The sequence below is a fragment of the Triturus cristatus genome, chromosome 2_1, assembly GCF_964204655.1.
Source record: "Triturus cristatus chromosome 2_1, aTriCri1.1, whole genome shotgun sequence".
Taxonomy (NCBI): Eukaryota; Metazoa; Chordata; class Amphibia; order Caudata; family Salamandridae; genus Triturus; species Triturus cristatus.
Window position 1 is genome coordinate 502,278,649 of NC_140581.1, and position 23,277 is coordinate 502,301,925.

The window sequence follows — 23,277 nt, forward strand, 5'->3', positions numbered from 1 at the left end:
ACATTTGATAGTGATATATGAACATACAAAATCTGTGCCAGTAGTGCTTTTGAGAACCTAATGAAAAAGACAAAAGCTGGTGTTTGGGGACCAGCTGTGTATTTACTAAGAGATGAGTATCTAGCATTTAAAAAAAAAATATCTTTCATGAAAATGGTAGATTTTTGTCATATAATTTGGCTTGTTTACCTAAAATGTGCTTGATATCATAATCTGTTTATTTTTCTGAAACTGACAAAGTGATGTCTAACAACAAATTATGACATATCAAAAATATATTTAATGTTGGTACCAGAGTGATAATGTCTTGTTACTTACCGGTAATCTTCATTACCCCGATTAGGGTCCTCCCCGTCCCAGTCCTTACTACGTGAGGCAGTCCTGCCTCCACCCAGACATACACAACGCCAGTATTCAAAACCTTACATAAGCCCCTCCCACCTACCGCCATGCCTGTTATCAACAAGACTCCGACACAAACAGTCGGAGGGAGGGTCGAGGACTGGGATGGGATGGGGAGGACCCTATTCGGGGTAATGAAGATTACCGGTAAGTAACAAGACATAACCCCCGTCCCCAGTCCTTACTACGTGAGGAACTCACAAGCAGAGAACCAATAAAAAACGCAGGACACCAGGGATCCATGCAGAGTACAAAACTTTAATAAATAAAAGATCAAGGAACAACAGCGTTCAAGACGCCAATCGAAAAACTGTCAGCAGAGGCATGTAAAACATCAAGACGATAATGTCGCACAAACGTGTGATGAGACTGTCAGGTGGCCGCCTTACAAATCTACTGGATAGAGAACCCCGCTGCCTCAGCCCAGGAAGCAGACACAGAACGCGTTGAACGACCCTGCACATGAGACAGAGGAGGCAAATCCAAAGACTTGTAAGATTGGCAGACCGCCAAACGCAACCACCGACTGATCGTGGAAGTGGAAACCTTCTTCCCCTTAGCCACACCCCCACAGGAGACAAACAGGGCAGGAGAAATCCGGAACCCCAGGGAACGTTGGAGGTAAATCTGGAGAGCCCTGCGAACATCCAAGGAAGGGGGAACAAGGGAATCCCCTTCAGCAGGCAAATCAGGAAGAATCACCTCCTGCTGCAAATGAAAACTTGAAGAAACCCAGTGGCAGCTGGTGGAATTTGAAACTGGCGAGGCGTATGCAGAACGAATCAACGTTTGCGAGCATGCACAGCAGGCAAGCTCGACGGCAATAAGGGGGGTTCTCTTCCCGTGAAGAATTTTTTTTTAAATTGCCATCTTTTTGGTGTGATTTTCATCACTATTTCTGTGATAAATGGACTAAAAATTCAGTTCTTCTAGGCATTTATAAAAGAAAACTCATACATTATTTCAGATATTTTCTGGGTTGCCAAGCAAGTCTGACTTCTAAAGAGGGCTAGGGTACTAAGCAAGCCTACTTTGGCTCTACCCTTTCCAATAGAAAACACTAGTTAGTGATGTGAACAAGTTCAATGGACAAACCTGGGGTTTAGGGAGGGTCCCTCTCCTGAGAAAGAAATTTAAAAAAGATTGGCAAATGGTGCATTTTAAAGCAAATGAATGTAGCGATAAAGCAAGGCTTATAAAGCAGTGGGAACGTATAGTCTTGAAATATTAAACACATTAAAAACTGCCCCGTATCTTCTTGCATAAAATTTGTTCAACTGTTACTGTAATATGTAAATTGTTCTGCATGACAACTTTAGCCCTTTAAAATGTATACTGGCCCAGTGTCTTGCGCTGCATGCAGCATTAACTTTGGAAAAATATGCTCTAACCAGACTTTGGGAAGCACCCACAGCTGCAACCCAAAGCTACAACCAGTCATATAGAAATATGTGCAGACAGGTCTTTAAGTGAGATAGAAAAAAGTGGGTGCTCCCTATAAAGGAACATGCCAAATTGAATATGCTACTTACCAGTATGCATCTGTTCTTGGCATGTAGGGCTGCTGACATTCATATCTGTGCATAGATCGCCGCCTAGTGTTGGGTCCGGATGATTGCACATTGTTGTCCTGGAAGAGTCTTCGAAGTATCACGAGATAGGTGGCTCCTCCTCTGGACTACAGTGCGCATGGGCATCCTCTCCATCCTCAGATTGTTTTTCGCCATTGTGGCAGTGATGGAGTAGATACCGTAAGTGATGACCATGCTATACAGTAATTCTGAGTGCTGCAGCCGCTACAGGCGCCGGGGAGGAGGGTGGGCGATATGAATGTCAGCAGCCCTACATGCCAAGAACAGATGCATACTGGTAAGTAGCATATTCAGTTCGAGGCATGTGGGCTGCTGAATTCATATCTGTGCATAGATTATATAGCAGTCCCTCCATTAGCGGCGGCTGCCCGTGCCAGCTGCAGCAGTCTGAAAAAGGGTCTTGAGAACAGCCTGTCCTACAGCTGCCTGCTGTTTGGAATGTACATCTACACAGTAGTGTTTTGTAAATGTATGTATAGTGGACCATGTGGCTGCTCTACATATTTCCTCTAAAGGAATATTCCCTAGGAAAGCCATGGACGCCCCTAACTTTCGTGTTGAGTGGGCTCTGGGAGGAATCGTTAATGTGCGTTTAGCTTTTTCATAGCAAATTTCAATACATTTAACGATCCATCTGGCTATCCCTGCTTTGGAAATGGCGTTGCCCTTGTGTTGTGGAGAAAAGGCAACGAACATTTGTTTTGTTTTCCTAAAATCTTTTGTTCTGTCTATATAGTACATGAGGGCCCTCTTTACATCTAGTGTATGGAGCATTCTCTCCGCAACATTTTCTGGATTTGGAAAGAAAACAGGCAGTTCAATAGTTTGATTCATGTGGAACTGCGATATCACTTTAGGCATGAAAGTGGGGTTAGTACGTAGCACAACTCTGTTTGCGTGAACCTGTATGAATGGCTCTTGAATGGTTAGTGCCTGGAGTTCACTAACTCTTCTCAACAAAGTGATTGCCACTAAGAAGGCTACTTTCCAGGTGAGGAATTGAATCTCACATGAATGTAGAGGTTCAAAAGGTGGACCCATTAATCTTGTGAGGACCACATTCAGGTTCCACACCGGTGCCGGTGGGTGAGTTGGAGGAATCACTCTTTTGAGTCCCTCTAAGAAGGCTTTGATGGCAGGCACTTTGAATAAAGAGAGGTGCTGCCTGTTCTGAAGATAGGCCGCTATTGCGGTTAGATGTATACGGATGGAGTTGTATGCCAGATTGCATCGGTATAAGTGTAACAGGTAACAGATGATGTTCTGAATGGATGCATCCAGCGGATTAATGTCATTGTTTTTACAGTAAATGACAAATCGTTTCCATTTAGCCGCATAGCAAGCTCTGGTCGTGGGTCTCCTGGCCTCCTTGATGATATTCATACATTCTGGAGGCAGGTTCAGGTAGCCAAACTGTAAGACTTCAGGAGCCAGATCGCCAGGTTCAGCTGTTGCGGATCTGGGTGCTGAATTTCGCCATGGTTCTGTGTTAAAAGTTTGGGTGTTAGCCGCAGTCTTTGAGGCGGCACCACGGACAGTTCTAGTAACGTGGTGTACCATGGCTGGCGTGCCCACATTGGAGCAACCAGGATGAGTGTCATTGAGTGTTGCCTTAGTTTGCGTGCCACTAGCGGTATTAATGGCGCTGGGGGAAAAGCGTACGCAAATCTGCCTGACCAGTTCATCCATATCGCATTGCCCTGCGACTGTGGATGCGGAAACCTGGCGGCAAAGCTTTGGCATTTTGCGTTTTCCCTTGTGGCGAATAGGTCTATCTCTGGATGACCCCACTGCTGGAAGTACGGTTGGAGTACTGATGGATGTAGCTCCCACTCGTGCATTTGGTGGCTGTGTCTGCTGAGCAGATCTGCCATCTGGTTGTCCTTGCCCAGGTTGTGTTCCGCCATGAGGAACATGTTCCTCTAAATGGCCCACTTCCACATGCTCTGAGCCAGATGAGACAACTGTGGAGAGTGTGTTCCTCCCTGCTTCTGTATGTAGTACATGGCAGTCATGTTGTCCGTCCGGATCAACACAACTTTGTTGCACAGGTGTACTTTGAATGCCTTCATTGCCAGGAAGATAGCCATCAGTTCCAGAAGGTTGATGTGCATCTTCTGGTGCTGTGTCGTCCATAATCCCTGCACTGTGTAATTGAGTACATGAGCTCCCCATCCCTGGAGAGACGCGTCCGCCGTCAGTATTGTTTGTGGAACAGGCTCTTGGAACGGTCGGCTCTTGCAAAGGTTGTGTGGATTCCACCAATGCAGAGAGTTGTATGCCCGACCGCTCACCAACACTAGGTCTTTCAACTGTCCTTGAGTCTGATTCCATTGACGTGCCAAGCACTCTTGAAGCGGGCGCATATGTAGTCTCGTGTGCAGGACTATGAAGATGCAGGAGGCCATCATGCCTATCAACTGCATGAACACTCGCGCTGGAAGGGAGTGTTGTGGTTTGAACTTTCTTATCAGCAGTTGCATGCTGTTGATTCTCGCTGAATTTGGCTGAGCTTTGGCAGCCAGAGTGTCTATAGTCGCGCCCAGGTACTGCCGTACGTGGGCGGGTTGGAGATGTGACTTTGGATAATTCAGTGAGAATCCCAGACTGTGAAGAAGGTGAATGGTGTGGGATATGTGGCTGGCACACTGCTGGGCTGACTTTGCCTGAACAAGCCAGTCGTCAAGGTAAGTGTGCTGTCTCCTTAAGTGTGCGGCTGCTGTCGCTAGGCACTTGGTAAAGACTCTGGGCGCTGTTGTCACCCCGAAAGGGAGTACTTTGAACTGATAATGCTGATCCTGAAGAGTGAACCTGAGATATTTTTTGTGTGATGGGTGTATGGGTATGTGGGTATGTGGAAATACGCATCTTTTAAATCTAGTGTTGCTAGGAAGTCTCCCTGACTGAGTAACGGCAGAACCTGCTGGAGGGTGAGCATATGAAAATGCTCTGACAGAATGTATTGGTTGAGAGGGCGGAGGTCTAGTATAGGTCGTAGAGACCCGTCCTTTTTTGGGATTAAGAAGTACAGAGAGTACACCCCTGACCCCCGCTGTTCCATAGGCACGAGCTCTATGGCTCCTTTTTGCAGCATACTTAGTACTTCTTGCCGCAATAATGTCAAGTGCTCTGCGGACATAGGACGGTGTCTTGGTGGTATGTTGGGTGGAATGGATGTTAATTCTAGACAATAACCGTACTGGACAATTTCTCTGACCCACCTTTCTGTGGTGATGGATCTCCAGACTGGCAGGAACTGTTGGAGTCTCCCCCCGACCGGTGTTATGTGGGCGGGGGGCAGCGACAAGACGTCACTGTTTGTTATTGGCGGAGGACCTGGTGTTGTTGTGTCCTCGTCCTCTGCCTTTGGTGCTGGATCCACGATATCCACCCCTATTGTTTTTATTATAGGTACTCTAGGTACTCTGGGTACCTCCTTTACTGTACTGCTGCTGGGACCCCTGACCTCTAGCTGCTCCTCTATTCCCGGGGCGACGAAAGGAGCCACTCCGAAACTGCCGCGACAGTAGAGCCCCCATAGATTTCGCAGTTTCAGTGTCCTTTTTAATCTTTTCCAGTGTAGTGTCAACCTCGGGCCAAATAAAAAGTCTGGGTTGACTGGTTGATTCAAGATATTATTTTGAATCTCAGGTTTGAAGCCTGATATTCTCAGCCATGCGTGCCTCCTCAACATCACACTAGTGTTGATTGCCCTTGCTGCAGTGTCAGCTGCATCTAGTGCGCATTTGATGGACGCATTCGTAATGAGTTGTCCCTCTCTGATGAGGAGCTCCGCTCCATCTTTGTATTCATCTGGTAGGTTTTCTAGCAGTGTTTCTAGTGTATCGTAGTGTGACCTGTCGTATCGGGCCAGGAGTGCCTGAGTGTTGGCAATGCGCCAGATGTTTGCTGCTTGTGCTGCTACCCTTTTGCCTGATGTTTCTAGCACTTTGGACTCCTTGTCTGGAGGAGGAGCATCACCTGTAGTCTGCGAGTTAGCTCTCTTGCGAGCATTAGAAACTACCATGGAGTCCAACGGCAATTGACCCTTAATGTACATTGGGTCTCCGGGTGCTGGTTTGTATTTCTTCTCTATTCTCGGGTTCAATACCCGTGCCCTGGTTGTTTCCTTAAAGATATCCTTAGCATGTTTAAGAACCCCTTTTAACATTGGTAGAGTCTTGACTGTTCTTTCTGATGTGGAGAACGTGTCCACCAAGAAATCCTCCTCCACAGAGTCAGAATGGAGTTCCACTCCGTGATTGGCAGCTGCCCTTTCAATGAGGGCGTTAAAAGCAGCAGTATCTTCAGTGGGAGATGGTTTGATATTATAAAGATGAGTGTCAGGAGCATCTTGTGGGTCACCTTGGTCAGTAGGGTCTCCCCATGCTTGATCTTGGTCTTGCTGTTGGTCATCAGGGTGATTATCCACAGGATAAGTGGTATCATCCCCAATATAGCCCTCTCCTGCATCCGCCTCCGAGTGTGTAGGAGAAAAAGATGGTGGTTCCTGATGATAGGTTTGGAATGTTTCTACAAGCACTGGCGTCGAACCTGATGCCAGTTTCCTTTTCAGTGGAATCTTGTATGAGTCCAAAGCCTTCTCTGGAACAATTCTCCGCTTGCGGAACAACAGCCTACCAGTGTCGGCGTCGATAAACTGGTCCTGCGAGTCCTCGACATCGGTTCTTTCCGTGGACACTGTCCGTGGTTGTTCGACACTCCTCCGAAGTTCGAACATCTTCGGTGCCCCTGGTGGCGGCAATCCAAACTTGATCGGTGCCTTGTGTGGTTCGGGACCCGTGCTTGGTTCGAGGGTTGCCCGTTCTCTGATGCGCTTTAGGGACTCCGACACGTGTTGCAACGTGAATGCAGACGGTGCTTTGGAACCGATAGGCTCTTTGGAGACAGGCCTCGACGCGGTCTCCAGTTTCTTCCCAGCCTTCGGGTTTTCGATCCGAAGTTTGGGATCGACGCCCTGTCGATCCGATATTTTGGCAGTCGCCGCACTCTTCAGGTGTTGACGTAGTCGGATCGACCACCGTGACCTTGGTGGTTGGTGCCCCAACCTTCGGTGCCATAGGCCGTTGCGTCTTCTCTGGACCGAGGGCCTTCCTCTGTGTCTCGGTGCCGAAGCCTTTTTTTGGTTTCTCGGCACCGAAGTCCTTCTTTCTTTGGTCGGCTCCGATGTCCTTTTTCGGTGTCGACGGATTGGAGGGCTTTGATGACTTCGATCCGACCTGAACCATATGCACTTTCGGTTTCGCTTTGACCGGTGATGGGTTTGGTTTCGCTTTCACTGAATCGAATCCAGTATTTTTTGATATTGTTGGCTCTTGAAAAGTTCGAAGCCGGGCCTTCAGGCGGGGCTGTAGAACGATCCAACTGATCTTGGGTAAGGCCCGGAGGCGATCCCTCGACCTGAGCCTTATGAAGACTGTGTCCTTCAGCCTCCGCATCGACGGATTGGCCTAGCTCCTCGCCCGAGCTATCTTCCTCGGCCCCAAGGGCCTCATCGTCGTCTCCTACCTCGTCGACGACGTCTTCGTCCTCGAAGATCACCTCATCATCGTCGTCAGATTGGGATTCATGCTCCGAAGCATGGCTCGAGTCTATCTCTTCGACGCTCTCGACTTCTTCATCCTCGGTGCTGAATATGTTAACCGGGTTAGGCGCCGATTGTTTGGCCTCCAATCTAGCCGCCCGTCGATTCCGAAGTGTCTTCTTTGACCGGGACCGGGCGCAGGCCATACACCTTGACTCATCATGATCCGGTGATAAACATTTGTTACACACCGGATGGACATCGACTTGTGGATATTTCGCATGACATAAAGGACATCTCTTGAAGGGAGTCCTCGATTCCATCCTCGAACGTCGATCGATGTTCGGACCGAAACTAGGTCCGAGAAGTGTGAATAAATTCGAGACCAAGTCTAATAAGTTGTCGATACCGAACGCAAACAATACCGACGATACCTAAAGGCTTTTGGCCTTAAATAAAGTTTTCCTAACTTGAGCTAAGATAAGCACATCCGAAGCCAATGGCGGAAAAAAACAATCTGAGGATGGAGAGGATGCCCATGCGCACTGTAGTCCAGAGGAGTAGCCACCTATCTCGTGATACTTCGAAGACTCTTCCAGGACAACAATGTGCAATCATCCGGACCCAACACTAGGCGGCGATCTATGCACAGATATGAATTCAGCAGCCCACATGCCTCGAACACATATATGTGATTCCCATAGTGTGCCATCAGACCAGTATTTTAGTTTCTCTCTGACATGTAATTTTATCCAGATAAATGGCACAGCAACTGACATACGCCTAAAGCCTGTCATTATGATTGGCTTTGTCACTGGGTGTTAGCTGTTTAAGATAAATGAGTAACAACAATGATTTCTTATAAATAGGTAATGGTAGCTGCATGGGTGGGAGGGCTTGTGGTACCCCGTGGTGGCTTCTCATACTGCGGTGCTTTTGCCCACGTTAGCCTGCTAGGCAGTGGCCAGCGCTGTCCCAAGGGTAGTGTCCCCTGTGACGTGTGGTACTAATACATTATTGCAAACTACCCCCTTTCTTTGGAAGAAACCGATCGGTCGCATGATGTCTTGCTTCTAACTTGTTATAGTTGTGGCAGGACGAAAGTAATGAAACTAACTGATCGATGTAGTGATCTGTCCAGGATCACAGATTCTGCTTAAACTGTATGCGTCGGATTACAATATGCGCCCAGTTGCTGCAGACAGCTCGTTTGTGCGCGTGTGCACTGCTCGTCAGGACGCACATTTGTGCACCAGGGTTCTGTGGGGATGCCGTTCATGGTGGTGCCTTGGCTTGGGTCCGGTGTCCGTAGTGCGCAGTCACCACGTCTCCTGTGACTCATGGGGCAGCTGGGGGGTCTGCCGATGGCGGGTGGTGGTGTTCTTCACACCACCCTCTCCTCACATTCTGCAGCTGTCCTTCAGGGTCACGCGTGGGAACGTGAATTGATAAGTGGTGAATGCATGTTGGGGCTGGGCAGTGGCAGGGCACTGCAGTGAAGAGCTGAGGTGTGGTGCAGCGGTAGGGAGAAGTATTCAACTGTTGGTAGCTAGGTGTGGTGCTGAGGTATTTGTGGCTGGGCCGACTTGCAGCGGGGTGAACTGCAATGGGTGGCCAGGTACAATTGTGAGGCTTGAGTGGATGGCTACAGGTCTGTGGTGCTGGTGAGCAGCGTCTGCCTAAGGTTTTTTGCTCAAACCCCCACGCGCCACCCTTCCTGGATTCCTCTGCAGCTGTCACTGTCCTGCCCGCCCTTGTTTAAAGCCCCGGAGCAGAACCGTATTGCTCTGCACTTAAGTGCCTGTCACATAAATGCACCGACAACTCTCACTTCCTCCTCCCGCCTTGTATTTAAGATCGGGCGTGTCCTAACCCTCTTGTCACCGGCACTGTCTGCTTGCATAGTGCGCTGTGCTGCAGGGAGGTAGTGAATGGCTGTTTATGTAGCTCTGCTTCCTAGACTGAATCGCATCTAAGCGCTTACAAGCTGGCACAGTTCCCTAAGACTTCCTTTAAAACATGCACTTGCGATTGTGTGCACCTGAATTTGGCAAATTGTGAGCATCGTGTGTATACTAACGTCCCACGCTCACAATATCGGTTTAGTGCTGTTGCCTGCACTAGAGGTGTGTTTTGCTGTTCTATTGGTAATGCGGACATCAGTTGGCAGAGGGGTGTGCCAAAGCTTTATTATTTAATGACCGCAGAAATGTTGCAGTCGGTTTTTGAAGACTGGCCGTGCATATGGGGGGGAGGGGGAGGGGGTAGTTGTACTACACGACAGGGTAACTGTTTTGCCGAGTGTTACATTTTAGGTTCATCCAGCTGGATATTCTCGCAACTCTACCCTTTCCTATTGGCTCCTTTGTGTACCTGTTAGCATGCTTTAAAAACACGTATAGAGATGATTTTCAATTAAGCCGCCCACTGCATTACATTCAATAATTACTTGGGGCTTTGTACTCTCGCCCCAAAAAAGAATGCCTCAAAGGTCCACTGACATTACGATATGCTTCCATCATGTCACAACACCACTCTCCTTCACCTTGACTCATTTGCAAGTTATAATAAAACGTGTCTTTTGTACGTAAAGCCTTCAACGTGCAAGATCTTGCTACAAGTGAGCAAAGCTTGGCCAGTAATATACCCACGTGTTACAAGCCAGCGGCCTTAAGCGAGTGAGACGGCAACCGATAATTTCAAACCAAAAACTCAAAATCAAACCATTTTAGAAAATACCTTCAACTGAGAAAGCAAAGCGCATTTTTAAAGATTGTGTTCTAGTAACTTCTTTCAGTATCCCATATTGTATTTTCCGTTCTACTTCGGATGCAGGCATAAACAAAAGTCTCTGCCTAAATTGCAATTACAAAATGTGCTTTAAATGACAACTGGGGTTTTTCTGGTGAAATGTAAATGTAGCAACCCGACCAGCATGGCAGGAATCCCTGCTGCAATTGATGCGGAAGCTGAGTTTCATGAAGTTATTTCCGAGCACATAATAGTGGCCCAGTATCTTGCAACGTGGAAACACCCATCTTCGTGGTATCGTTACTCCTGGGTGCGGTATTACTAATGGAGTTCCCTACTAATGAGGGCTGTAGAGTAGACTGACTGAGTGGCAGCAATTTCTAGCCAGTAGGCCTTCCTTAATTTAATGAATACATTAAAAAAATAAACTTACCAGGCATCTCCATTCTCCTCCGATCCCGCTCGTCTCCTCTGCAACAAGGTGGACCTAACCCCGCTGTTTTCTTTTGCATACTAAACTGCCAAATCAGGAGACTGGATGCGATGGGAGGCGGCTGACCCTTATTTACTTACTTTGTACCCTGGCATTTGATAGAGCATGGGGCGACTTTGCGAAAAACGTGTCACCGCCCGAGCAGGATCCTATTCAGAGGCCTGCACGCTACACTAGGCATGTGCAGCAAACCTAATGGTTTTGAATGTGAGTGAGGAGCAACACTCCTCACTCACATGCGCAGTCAGACCGCCATCTTCTGGACTCCTGCTCTGAGTGCTCTCCACAGTCTCCCCCCCCTCTCCCCTGCATGCGCTGTGCGTTGACATGCGCACTTTTACCTGCCCAGCCCGGGAAATGTAAACAGACAAATTGAAAGCTGTCAATTCGTCTGCTTACATTCCATTGCCCAAACTGCAGACAGTTAGCAGTTTCTTTTGTGGGGCGCCGCCCCGGCGCACCTATGGACCAGCCGCTGCTGAAGAAACCTTAGGCAGGAAAGCCTGATCAAGCCGCCAAACGACCCGATCCGGGAGGAACTGCAAATAAGGAAACCAAATTAGCAAGGCACCCAACTCACCCAACCGGCGAGCGGAGGTAATGGCCAACAGGAAAGCCCCCTTAGCAGACAGCCACAACAAATCCACCTCCATCAAAGGTTCAAAAGGGGGCAACTAGAGACCCCGCAAAACAGTAGGCAAATCCCAAGAAGGAACGAGAACAGGAGAAACTGGCCGACGAAGCCAAAAGCTCCGAAGAAGCCGACTAACCAAAGGGGCAACACTCACCAAGGAGGCCCCAGGACCCCAACAAGCACGAACCACCGCCCACTGAGCAGACAACGTGGAAGGGGAAAGGCCTTTCAAAAAACCATCTCGGAGAAAATCCAACACAGAAGTAGGAACCCCCAGTACAGGATCTACCCCATGAGAAGGACACCAAGAAACAAAAGAACCCTAATGACGACCATAGCACTTAAGGGTCGAAGGGCGGCGCGACAACTGGATGTCACGAGCCACCACAGACAAACAGCCCAAAGACTCCAACGTCAACCGCTCAAGAGCCAAGCCGTCAGCTGCAAATGACGAAGACAAGGCAGAGACAGGAGCGGAAACTGAAGAGGAGACGGACACAAAGGAAGCCGTACAAACCGACCCTCTGCCAGCCGCAAACGGAGAGGAAACCAAAGGCGGCGAGGCCAGAAAGGAGCAATCAACAGGACCGAAACTTTCTCCCCCCGAATCTTCTGTAGCACCCTCGGGAGGAGGGGAATGGGAGGGAAGGCATACAGAAGGCGAGAAGGCCAGGGAATCGAAAGAGCATCCACCACCCAAGCCTGAGGACACAGCACCACCGAACAAAACCGGGGCAGGAGAGAGTTGTAAGGAGACACAAAAAGACCGATCCAAGGAGTCCCGAACCGAAGGCAAAGGGACCGGAACAGAGGAAGAGAGAGATGGTACAGAACAGCAGATGGAACGAGAGCCTGAGGAAAAGAGGAAGCAGAGATCAAACAATCATCAATATAGGGAAACAGAGAAACCCCGATGTTGCAAAACCCCCACAGCAGGAGCCATTACCTTGGTAAAAGTCATGAGAGCAGTGGAGAGCCTGAATGGCAGAACCCGAAACTGGAAATGCATCCCCTGGACCGCAAACCTCAGGAACCGCTGACTGGCTGGATGGACCGGAACGTGAAAATAGGCGTCCTCTAAGTCCAGGAAAGCCAAAAAATCGCCCTCCTGGATGAGGGGAATGACGGACTGCAACGTGACCATCCGAAAATGATACAACCGTACCAATTTGTTTTAGGGAACGGAGATTCAATATGGGGCAGAATGAACCATCGGGCTTTGGAACCAGAAACAGATGGGAACACAACCCCAGGCCCACATCCTTCACTGGGACCGGCACCACTGCCCCTTTCCGTAACAACATGGCGACGCCGGACAACATGGCAGATCGTCGGACGGGTCTCTTGACAACGGGGTAACCAGAAAACAATGCAGAGGGGGAGGGCTCCGGAAGGGAATCTGGTAACCCCACCTGATAACAGACAAGACCCACTGGTCGGAAATCAGAGCTGACCAACGGTCTAGAAACAAACGGAGACGAGCTCCCACAGCGGCATAGTCACTTCTGTCCTGCACCAGAGGGAGGCTGTTGCTGTTGCTGCTGCTGAGGCCGGGATTTATAATGGAACACGGCCCCATGACCACGGGCCCGACCACGAAAGGGCTGAGAGGACAAAACCCCTTGAAACCCCTGCTTCTGGAAGAAAGACCTTTTCTTAGGAGCAGGCTGAAAAGGCTTTAACAACTTCTTTTCCTTCGCAGAGCACTGCACCATCGTATTCAAAGCATCCCCAAAGAGACGGGGACCCTCAAAAGGCAGTTTATGGACTAAGGCCTTTTGTGCAGCCTCAAGATGCCAAGGTTTTGTTCACAGAGACCTCCTTCCAGCCACCGCCGCCCCAGCAGCTGAGGAGAAAGCCCACAAGGAATCAAAAGTGACATCCGAGAGGAATTGCGCCAAGACCTCCATTTGAGCCAACACAGGAGTAGGGTCCCCCTGATTCTGAAGACAGTCAAACAGCTTCTCGAAATCCTTAAGCAGGACCTGCCATGCATAGGCCGCATAAGTGCTAGCACGCACCCCAAAGTGAGAAGCGGCGTAAGAACGTTTGAGAGCAGACTCCACCTTACGCTCTACCAGATCAGACAGGGAAGCCTCCTCCGAGGACAAAGAGGAAGAAAAGGCAGCCATAGATGACAAAAGAGAATTAACCTTCGGAATCACAGGAAACTGAGAATCAAAGTTCGCCAAGCAATACCGCTTCCCCAGGAATCGTGGACTACCCTGTTTATCCACCTCAAGCCACTCCTTTTTGAGGATATCCTTCAGGACATCATGGAAGGGGAGGTCATCCACCACAGAAGAACTATACTGGGTGTAAAATCCCTCCTCAGCTAGGGATTTAGGGTCAAACCCCAGCACCTCTCGAATATAGACCAGCATGTCAGAAAAAACCTTACCCTCGACGTACTTCCCCTTAGGGGAATTGTCCATGTCCTCCTCATCATCCTTAGCCCGCTTAGCTGCAGGCTCCAGCAGCACAGACTGGACCGCAGAATTAATCAAGTCCTGTAAATCCACCCTAGAAATCTGCAAGATGTCGTCCTCCTGCAGTTCCTGAACATTATGCTGCTTCGAAATTGCCTTAGCAGGCACAGGGGAAGAAGCCCCTTCACACATGGCGAGAAATCGAGTGTCAAACAAACAGGAACTCACCACACAATCAAAGGAAGTGCCCAGCAACCTCCAATAAATACTGCCCCTAAATACCCAATCATGCAAAGGTGAGACCGGTTGAAGAAAATAAAAAAGGGCAGCCCTGTAGTCTCCACCCACAGGCACAGTTCAAAAGAAAATGGCCACGGGGGCCGGACGCTGCACTAGAACCCCAGCGCCGGAACGACCCGGGGCTAGGAAACCAGAAAACTCCCCACCCCAGCCCAGCACATGAACAGGGAGCGTTCCTGACCCCAGAACAGAAGCGTGGCCGACCGGAACACCGGATCGGCCGCGCCGACATAATAAGAAAACAATGCAGAAGAAATAAAAACTGCAAACAAACACTCACGGCACCGTCTTGAAGAAAATCCAGACCAGGAGACAGGAACCGGGAGCACCAGCGTTCCGACTGCTGTCGGAGCAGAAAAAAAAGAGGCATGGCGGTAGGTGGGAGGGGCTTATGTAAGGTTTTGAATACTGGCGTTGTGATTGGCTGGATGGAGGCAGGACTGCCTCACATAGTAAGGACTGGGATGGGGAGGACCCATGAGGGGGTAATGGAGAGTGGAGACACGTCATCATTTGTCTGTAATGGTAACACATTTTATGACATTATCTGTACTGCTGCCCGAGTACTGAGACTCTTAGGTTGGTGTACCCTATATAGTCCAGTAAGATCTATAAGTAACTTAAAAAGTAACTCAGTTGTCTGAGCAAGTGGAATTTGTCTCCATTGTCTATGCTGTGAGATTGTAAGATGTGTCTAATTTAGTTTTCCCACCCCTTCTGTTTTAATAAAATACATTTCAGGATAACAAAACTTCCCAAAACATATGGCGCTCAGGGCAATTTCAGATGAATATTTTGGTGCCACCTCCCAAGAAGTACTCTCTACTTTGTGTGCACAAAAGAAGGGGGCGGATGCAAAAAATATAACTCACCCAGGTTGCCAAAATAGAGACGCCCCTGCCTCCTAGACAGAGAAAGCATTTCTACAGGACTATAAAATGAAAAGCCAAAAGGCAGAAGATTTCCATTTTGATGCTCATCCCGGCTGCAGTACAGTGGACACCAGTTAGGGGTTCATGTGTCATTGTAGCAGAATCTCTCAAAACAGGGAGGGGGCCCTGGGTACTTCACTATGGAAAGAGATTGGTGTAATATTACCAAGGATTGAAAATGATGGGAAAGACTTTGAGTTACAGGTAAGAAAATATTGGATACAAATAAATGGCATTTCCGTTCCAATTAACTCCTCAAAAAACAATGCCTTTGGGATCATATTGCCAAAGACGTCTCCCAACAAAGTCCATTCTTTAGGGTAAGATTTGAGCCTGCAGTGAAAGATACAAATTTGACTTACTACTCTCAGGGAACATCATGGCTGACGGATCTTCTTTATCACTGATTCCAGTTTCAGTTTGTGAGTCCTGGAAAGAGATTTCAGAGTCAGTGAGTGTCTCTGGTCTAACATACTTGCTTCGGCATTACTGTAGTGCTAGTATAGCTACAAATACACCAGTTTTGACTAAATCGAATCTCTAAGACTACCTTTTCTAACTCCAGCTCACCTTGCAGCTCATTGTAGTGAGCAATAAGTGTATGCTATGATTGTGAACCTTTGAATTTCTTACCCTCCTTTGACCCTCCAAAGAAATTACATAAAATAAAAGAAGATATAAGAAATTAAACAGCTTCAGGCTCAATAAGGTATACCAGCTATGTCTCAAAATGCTTTGGGAATCAAGCATACTGTGGTGACTCTCTGGCTCATTAAGAAGACAGGATTGGATGTTCCAATAGGGAATGAACTGTATTGTCAAATGCAAGGCTACATCTCGGTCCTTGGGCTTGATAATATCACTGAGAATGCACATATTTTTGGGGGTTGCGTTATGGAGTGTAAAATAACTTGTATTTAGGACCACTAAACAATTCACTTTTATCATTTTCAACTTGGGTCTGCAGCAATGCAACCAAGGCTATGACAGCAGTAGCTCTGAAGAACCATGTTTCATGCTGGGACCAGACGCATGCAGAGTAGGCCAATGTAATGGTCTACTCATCTCAAGGGCTGACCCGTGACACATTCTGAACGGTCTACTCTTGTCACACTGTACCCATGCAAAGACAGGCTCTAAATTATCTCCCAATCAAAATTAGGGGGAGGAGGAGGAGGATTGGGCTAGGTTCACCCTCCTGTGTGATCCGAGTACAGCAAAAAGGATCCGTAGATGACGGATCAAAAGAACCTAGCCAAGAAAAACGGGGATTCACCAATTGGGTGAAAAACCACCTCTACTGGCAGAAAAAAAATATTTCTTTTCTTGAGTCCCCTCACTCACCCAGGGTTGCCCATAGGTGACATGCTTCATCATTGGGGCCATCCCAAACATCTACTGCTTGGGGCGTGCTGCGACTTGCGGAGTTACGTAGGAGCACTTACTTTGTGAGGATATGTGTAGTGCAGTGGAGGGGGAGTGGTGTAAGTGATGTTTGAAAATTACCCAACTAGTGACCTAATGTTTTATTCCTGCTCCTAGTTGGTAAGGATAAAAAGGGGTTAATAAAAGGAAAAAGTAACTGTTATGTAATTACAATCCCTAGTATTGTGTCGACATGTTTCAAGGTATGCCCTAAACCTATTCTTCAGGACAACAAAGGGACCAGCCCTTTCTGTACCACTCCGTGCAGGACCTATAATAAAGTGAAATATAAATTATGAATGCACACCTAATTCTTCTTTTCTACCAGTAGAGGTGGTTCTAAATTATCTCCAACATTCCTCCATCACAGCTTCTCAGTCTAATCCTATGAACGAGGGACATTAGCGCCAGAATGCCTGCTGTGTCTATTGAAGCATCAAGAACTCTGCACAAGAACACATGAGGTGAAATGACAAGACATGTATGATCTGGCATGGACCATGCTGGTCCTGTCTCAAGTAGTAAATCCATCAATCAAGAACTGTCATTGGGCATGGTTAGTGGGTGAGCTAGATTAAGAACCAAGCAACAACACCATAGGGCCACAAACCACCAGCATGGGACTCACAAGAAATCGGGCTGCGACCTATGCTGAGAAAAATACTTTTGTGTACTTTCTAAAAATACATAGGATCTGCGTGTTTAGACAATATAAACTAAGGGATTGGTGCTTAGAATGATACCCGACACCCCCAAAGGATATGTTAGCCTTTAGATCAGCTAGCTCACAGTGCCAACATAAGCCCCCTAACCTTACCAAGGAGCGAATAGTTTCGGGCAACTATCGAACATGACAATCCTTGATCCTTCAGGGATCACAGAAATAGTACAGTACTTTTTGCTCAGTCAATCGTGCTCACTTAGACTCAGAGAGATGCACAGAATAAACGATGGGGACGTTTTGAATAAGTATTTATTGAACCAGCATCATTCTAGTAGAAAACATGTTGGCTGCGACAGCCATTAGACAGAAACAAATGTATAAGATTACAAGTACCAACAGAGTAAATAAAAGGTAGAATTCTACCATGGTGCTAAAACAGTGAATATATGCAGGCATGTATATACATGATGGTAATCAAGCGAATTCTTATGATGCAAACCCTACATAAGTGCACTTAGCATGTATGTGGGTGTAAAAGCACAGATTCCCTTAGGAAAGGGCAAACCACATTACCGGATGGGAGAGAACGAAGGACCCCATCTTGTCTCAAGTTGGACACCGCACAAGGGATGTCAGACCACTGGGAGCTGGAGCTTCTGCAGGCCGGGACCCCAGCGTCTTGTGTCAGCACAGAAGCTTCTCCATTGTCTATCTAGTATTGGTATGGTTGTTGTATACCTTAAAGATAGTCTTGGGGTTCCTACACAATCGATATGTTGTGAGTATGATTATGTACATAAGCCTAAATCAATATCTGCAATTATGCAGAGTAGGTCTTTCGCCCTAGGATGAAGATGACCATGACTTTTATACAGAGTATGTTAATCCTGTTATGTCCGTCATGTACAGGGACTTTTCTAAGAATCCTCATGCATAATAAATGAGGCTAGTTTCAAGGAAACCGATCAACATTTATTCAGCACATAACTTGGTAAAAGGTCAGTGCTAGAACCGTTATGCAGAGCAAATGTAGGAGGGGTGTGGCCTGGATCCTATGTGAGCGGACTTGGGCTGCGGATCTCCGGCCAACATTCCCCCGGCAAACACTGGTCCTGAGCCCCGGGCGCATTTATTTTGTAGCTCCTGGTCAGGAAAGTGGTCCAGGAGTGTGCTGATCTCAACGCCGTGGTTCAATGAATCAGACTCATGGCGGAATCACCGAGACTCGAGCTGGTGGCGACCACTCCGGCGAGGAGCAAGATGGCGGCCGGGGAAGGGCAGAGAGCTTAACCCACGGCGGAACAAGAAGGGCGCGAGCGGTTGGCCGCTGAAAAAGCCTGGCTGTGCTCGGCGCCGAAGTTGCTGCAAGTGGAGGCAGAGGGCTCAGCGAGGTGGCAACGGGAGTCCTGTGAACACTGCCGATCGCGCTGATGCAGAGGCATGGGAGGAGGGCCCTGGACGAGTGCTGCAGACTTGTGGAACTGCCTCTCCCTGAGGCAGTCCGGTAAGCGAGGCCCGCATGTGGAGGGCAGTGGCGCTCGAAACCAGAATAGCCTCGGACTGCCCTGCGAAGACTCCGGAGAAGAACAGGGGCACAATCAGAGGACAGTGAGCGGGTCCCCTCCCCCCCTGACATCGCCATATTGAAGGGAAACGTGGCCGAGGAGACGAGTGCATGCAGGGTGCCTGGACTGCTGCGTTCGCACCCGAACTGAACCGGAGCCTACAGGCGGTGATCCGGGGTAAGAGTTCTGGGCTTGTGTGGGCATACACTCTGGATTCTTTGGCGGGGGTCTACAGAGAAGTCCCTGACATTGAATTGAGGGGCCTGGAGCGTCATTGGGAAGCGGTGTTCTTGCCAGTGGTGAGACCGGCCCAGACAACTCCGTGGGCGCACTATTTGGTGAAAGGGGAAAGCCATGGGGGCTCTATCTAACTGGCCTGATAGTCTGGGGATACTGGGCCACTGAAGAGGTCAAAGTCTGCCCACACCACCAGGACCACTGTGCAGGCGATCACTGCCACGATCAAGGAGTGTGTTTGGAGGGGGCCCCCACCTGAGAGAGCTGTGCACTCAGCCTCTACTGGAGATCTGCGCATAGAGGACTTTGCAGGAGCACGTAAGTGGAAGCCTACAAGGAGCGATGGAGAAGCCATCAAAGAGGAGGGGGTATACCGTCCTCAGCACTGGGGGTCCAGGACGCCAAACAGACGACGACGAGGAGTGTGTAGAGTCGGGGAAGGAGACGGGCGGCGCAACCCCCACCCTGGCAGACATCATGCAGGCTATCACGGCCTCCAGGGAGGCCCTAGAGCCAAAAATCGACTCGATTGGGACAGATGTGAGTTTACTAAAAGACAACCACCTTAAACTCAAGGAACGAGTGCTAGCCTCAGAAAAGGTGCTCGCGGATATACCCGAGAAAGTGGAGATGCTCCAGAAGGCGCTCACCACAGTCGAGGGCCGAGTCAAAGTGCTGGAGGCGCGTGCAGAGGATAGCGAAGAAAGATCGCGCAGGACCAATATAAGGATTATTGGAATGCCAGAAAAATCGGAGGGTACAGATATGATGGGCTTCCTTGAAGGCTGGATCAAAAATGAAGTCGCCCCAGAGGGACTCTCCCCCTTCTATGCGCTAGAACGGGCCCACAGGGTCCCAGCCCAGCCGCCCATAGTGGTGAGACTGCTTCATTTTCGGGATCGAGATCATGTGCTCCTTAAACCCATCAATAACAGGAACTGCAGGTTGCCGAAGGCAGTACAGCGCCAGAGGGCATCATTTTTAGTGGTTAAGAAAAAACTGAGACAACTTCAGACACCTTATGCCATGGTATTTCCGGGGCAGCTGAGAGTAGAGGACCAGGCAGAGGTGCAAATTTCCACCACCCCGCAGAAAACGTGGGACTGGCTGGACAGTTGGCGGAGCCAGACTGAATGAGCTGTATCAACGGAGAGATCGCAACAGTACGCAGGAAAGAATGCCCTCACGCTGCGTGCTCCATCATCTCGAGAAGCCAGGAACGAAAGGCGTAAGGCATTACAAGCGGCGAAAGAACTCACCAGGGGAGACTCAAGCCCTGGCTCGAATAAGACCAGTCAGGACGCAGATAAATTAGACGGATTGGTGGCTGTTAGCTCTAATGAAAACTCAGATGAAGAATTGCCGCAGGTCACGCCTCAAACAGTGGACGACATTGCCTGAATTGAACAATCTGGGTGGTGGATGTGGCTATTTAGTAGTGCTACCGTTAGGCCTACAATTTACTTGAGTGGAGGGAATGATGATGGCCTTCCAAACGCAAAGTTCTTGAAATCCTCCTGGATCCCGGGGAAGATAATGTTTTGGAACACTGCTGGGGGCAGATGTTGGTGGAGCTCTGAGAGCCACTGCTTGCGCCTCACAGCCCCATCACTAGACAGTACACTGTTTTGGAGAATACTCTGTGTTTGGATGGGAAATCATTTGGTTACACCTGTCCTGGGGAGGGCGAGTTGGGGTTTTGTTATTGTACTATTTAGGGGTTGGGGAATTGTTGGGGCCAGGTGTGTCATAATCAGTCTATATGTAGAAAAGATGTCTCACCTAATTCAATGGTACCCCCATAGACCTTAAATGTATCTCTTGGAATGTACGGGGGAAGCACACACTGTCACAAAGTCATAGGATACATGCTTTTCTAATAAGGAGAGGGGTTCAGATTGCGTTGCTCCAAGAAACTCATGTTATGTCCAAAGAGAGGGCTGCACTCCAGCGTAGATGGAGTGGTCAGATGTTTTATACTAACTATTCAGCTTTCTCTCAGGGGGTCCTGATTTGGGTAAGAGCAGGGGTGCCCTTCCAATGTACAAACCTAATGATTGACCCAGAGGGCAGATACATTGTAAACACAGTTTCCTGAGCACGAACAAGTGTAAAAAGACAAATTGTCCAAATGTTCTTTTGATCCCAATTGCTTCACAATTCTTCTGCTTGACAAATCCTCAACATCAGATATAGCCGATATAGCCAACACGTGTTTCGTCAGATCACGATGTCATCACATCAGTGACTTCATCAGGGCTTTCTAAATCCAATTTGAAATCATTTTTTCGTAACTTCAGCAAATATTCTTATGTATTTCATTCAATTTATGGTTAGAACACGTTCATTTGGCCTAGCAGGATTTGTACGAATCAGGATGGCGTTGTGACCACATATTGGCTATATCTGATGTTGAGGATTTTTCAAGCAGAAGAATTGTACAGAGAGGGAAATCTAAATGAGTTTGCGCATGTGACCCTGCCACTTCATTGGTTTAAAAAAAATGGCAGATACATTGTAGTCACGGGAAAATTAGATGGTAGAGATGTAGCCCTAGGCAGCCTCTATGGACCAAATACAGAACATCCGGCATTCATGGCTTAGCTCTCTGGGACGCTGGCCTCTGTACTGACGAGCCCAGTAATCCTAGGTGGGGATTTTAATTGTGTTACTGATGTTGGCCTGGACCGGTTGCATCCGCCACTGCTGGACACACCTACACATAAAATAGCAGCAGTACGCCTTAACTGGCAATTGCAGAGAGGTTTGGTAGATTCCTGGAGAGCAAAACATCCAGCTGACAGGGACTATCCCTTTTTCTCCACCTTACATGAACTCCATGTTAGACTGGACTCTATACTATGCTCCACAGATATTCATGAAAATGTACAGACTACTGAGTACCTCACTAGAACAATCTCAGATCACAACTCGTTACTACTAGGCTTAACATGGTCTGCCCTAGAATTCCGATCTGGAGGTTGAAGCCAGAGGCTTTGGAAGATCAGGTTTACAGAACGGCGGTGGGTACTGCTATTAAGCAGTATTTTGAAGAGAATGCCAACACAGCAACCTCTAAATTAATAGAGTGGGATGCCTTTAAATTATAAGGGGGCGGTGTATCTCTGAGTGTGTGGGAGTGCGTAAGACTTTACTACAGGACACCATATCAGGGGAAAACAGACTTCGGGAATTGGAGAAGGAACAACCAGAACAGAGAGCCAAGCAGGAGGAACTTCTAGCGGCTAGGGAAGAGGTGGCTGCCCAAGTGGAGTAACTTTGTTATTTTGACTATAAAAACTATGTAGCCAGAGCCCATGCTGACTAAGATAAATCTGGAGCCCTGCTGGCCTGGTTGGCTAACGAGGATCAGTGATTCTAGAACTAAGGGGTCAAAGGGAAGAACCCCTGTACCGCCAGCAGGACATCAATAATAGATTCTTCGAATTTTATGAGACGTTATATAAGAGCAACTGGTCGCCCACTCCTGTTGACTTGGCCAGTTTTGTTAATACAGTGGATTTACCCGTGGTGTCGGAATAAATAGCGGAAGATCTGGGAGCTGACATAGGGTTAAGTGAGGTGAACGGGGCTATAAAAACCATGACCAGAAATAAGATACCAGGTGAAAATGGTCTCCCGGTGGAGTTCTACTTGACCTATATTGATCTGCTTGCTCCTAAGCTAGTGGAGCTTTATAACCAAGCAGTACGGGAGGGTCACCTCCCTTCCACTACGAGAGAGGCGGTAATTATCCTATTACTAAAACTGGGGAAACCAGCATAGGACACAGCAGCCTACCAGCCATTGTCTATGCTAAACCTGGACTATAAGGTTTTGAGCCAGATACCGGCGACTCGGCTTCTTCCCCATATGTCACCTTTAATCCACCAGGATCAGGCGGGCTTTATCCCCACCAGAAACACTGCGTTAAACATTCGGCAACTCCTTTGGATCCTAGAGGCAAGATCTGACTGTGATAATGGTGAGACCGTCTTTGCAGTGGATATTGAAAAGGCCTTTGATAGCCTCGAATGGGTCTACCTCTTCGAGATGATGGGCAAGTTTGGGTTAGGCCCAGCATTCATTAAGTGGATGGCCCTGCTATATGCGGAATCTACGGCCCGGGTCAAGACAGGCAGACTGATTTCTGAAGGTTGTCGAATAGAACTGGGCACACGGCAGGGGTGCTCTCTGTCACCTCTGCTGTTTGCCTTGGCCATGGAGCCGTTGGCGGCTAGAGGTTGCACATGGCAATATTTCCCAGGCTGGAGGTAGCCGGTCAGATTCACCACATCGCGCTCTATG

General features: G+C 48.4%; 1 protein-coding gene across 2 annotated transcripts in view; it reads right to left on the minus strand.

Annotated features, from left to right (window-relative positions):
* LOC146865550 (baculoviral IAP repeat-containing protein 1-like) overlaps positions 1 to 23,277 on the minus strand; it is a 649,379-nt gene that overhangs the window by 478,685 nt on the left and 147,417 nt on the right. For both annotated transcript variants that reach the window (XM_085632368.1, XM_085632367.1), the window contains exon 9: positions 15,441 to 15,507. In XM_085632368.1, the coding sequence (XP_085488494.1) occupies positions 15,441 to 15,507 (67 nt within the window). The remainder of the gene's footprint in view (positions 1 to 15,440; positions 15,508 to 23,277) is intronic.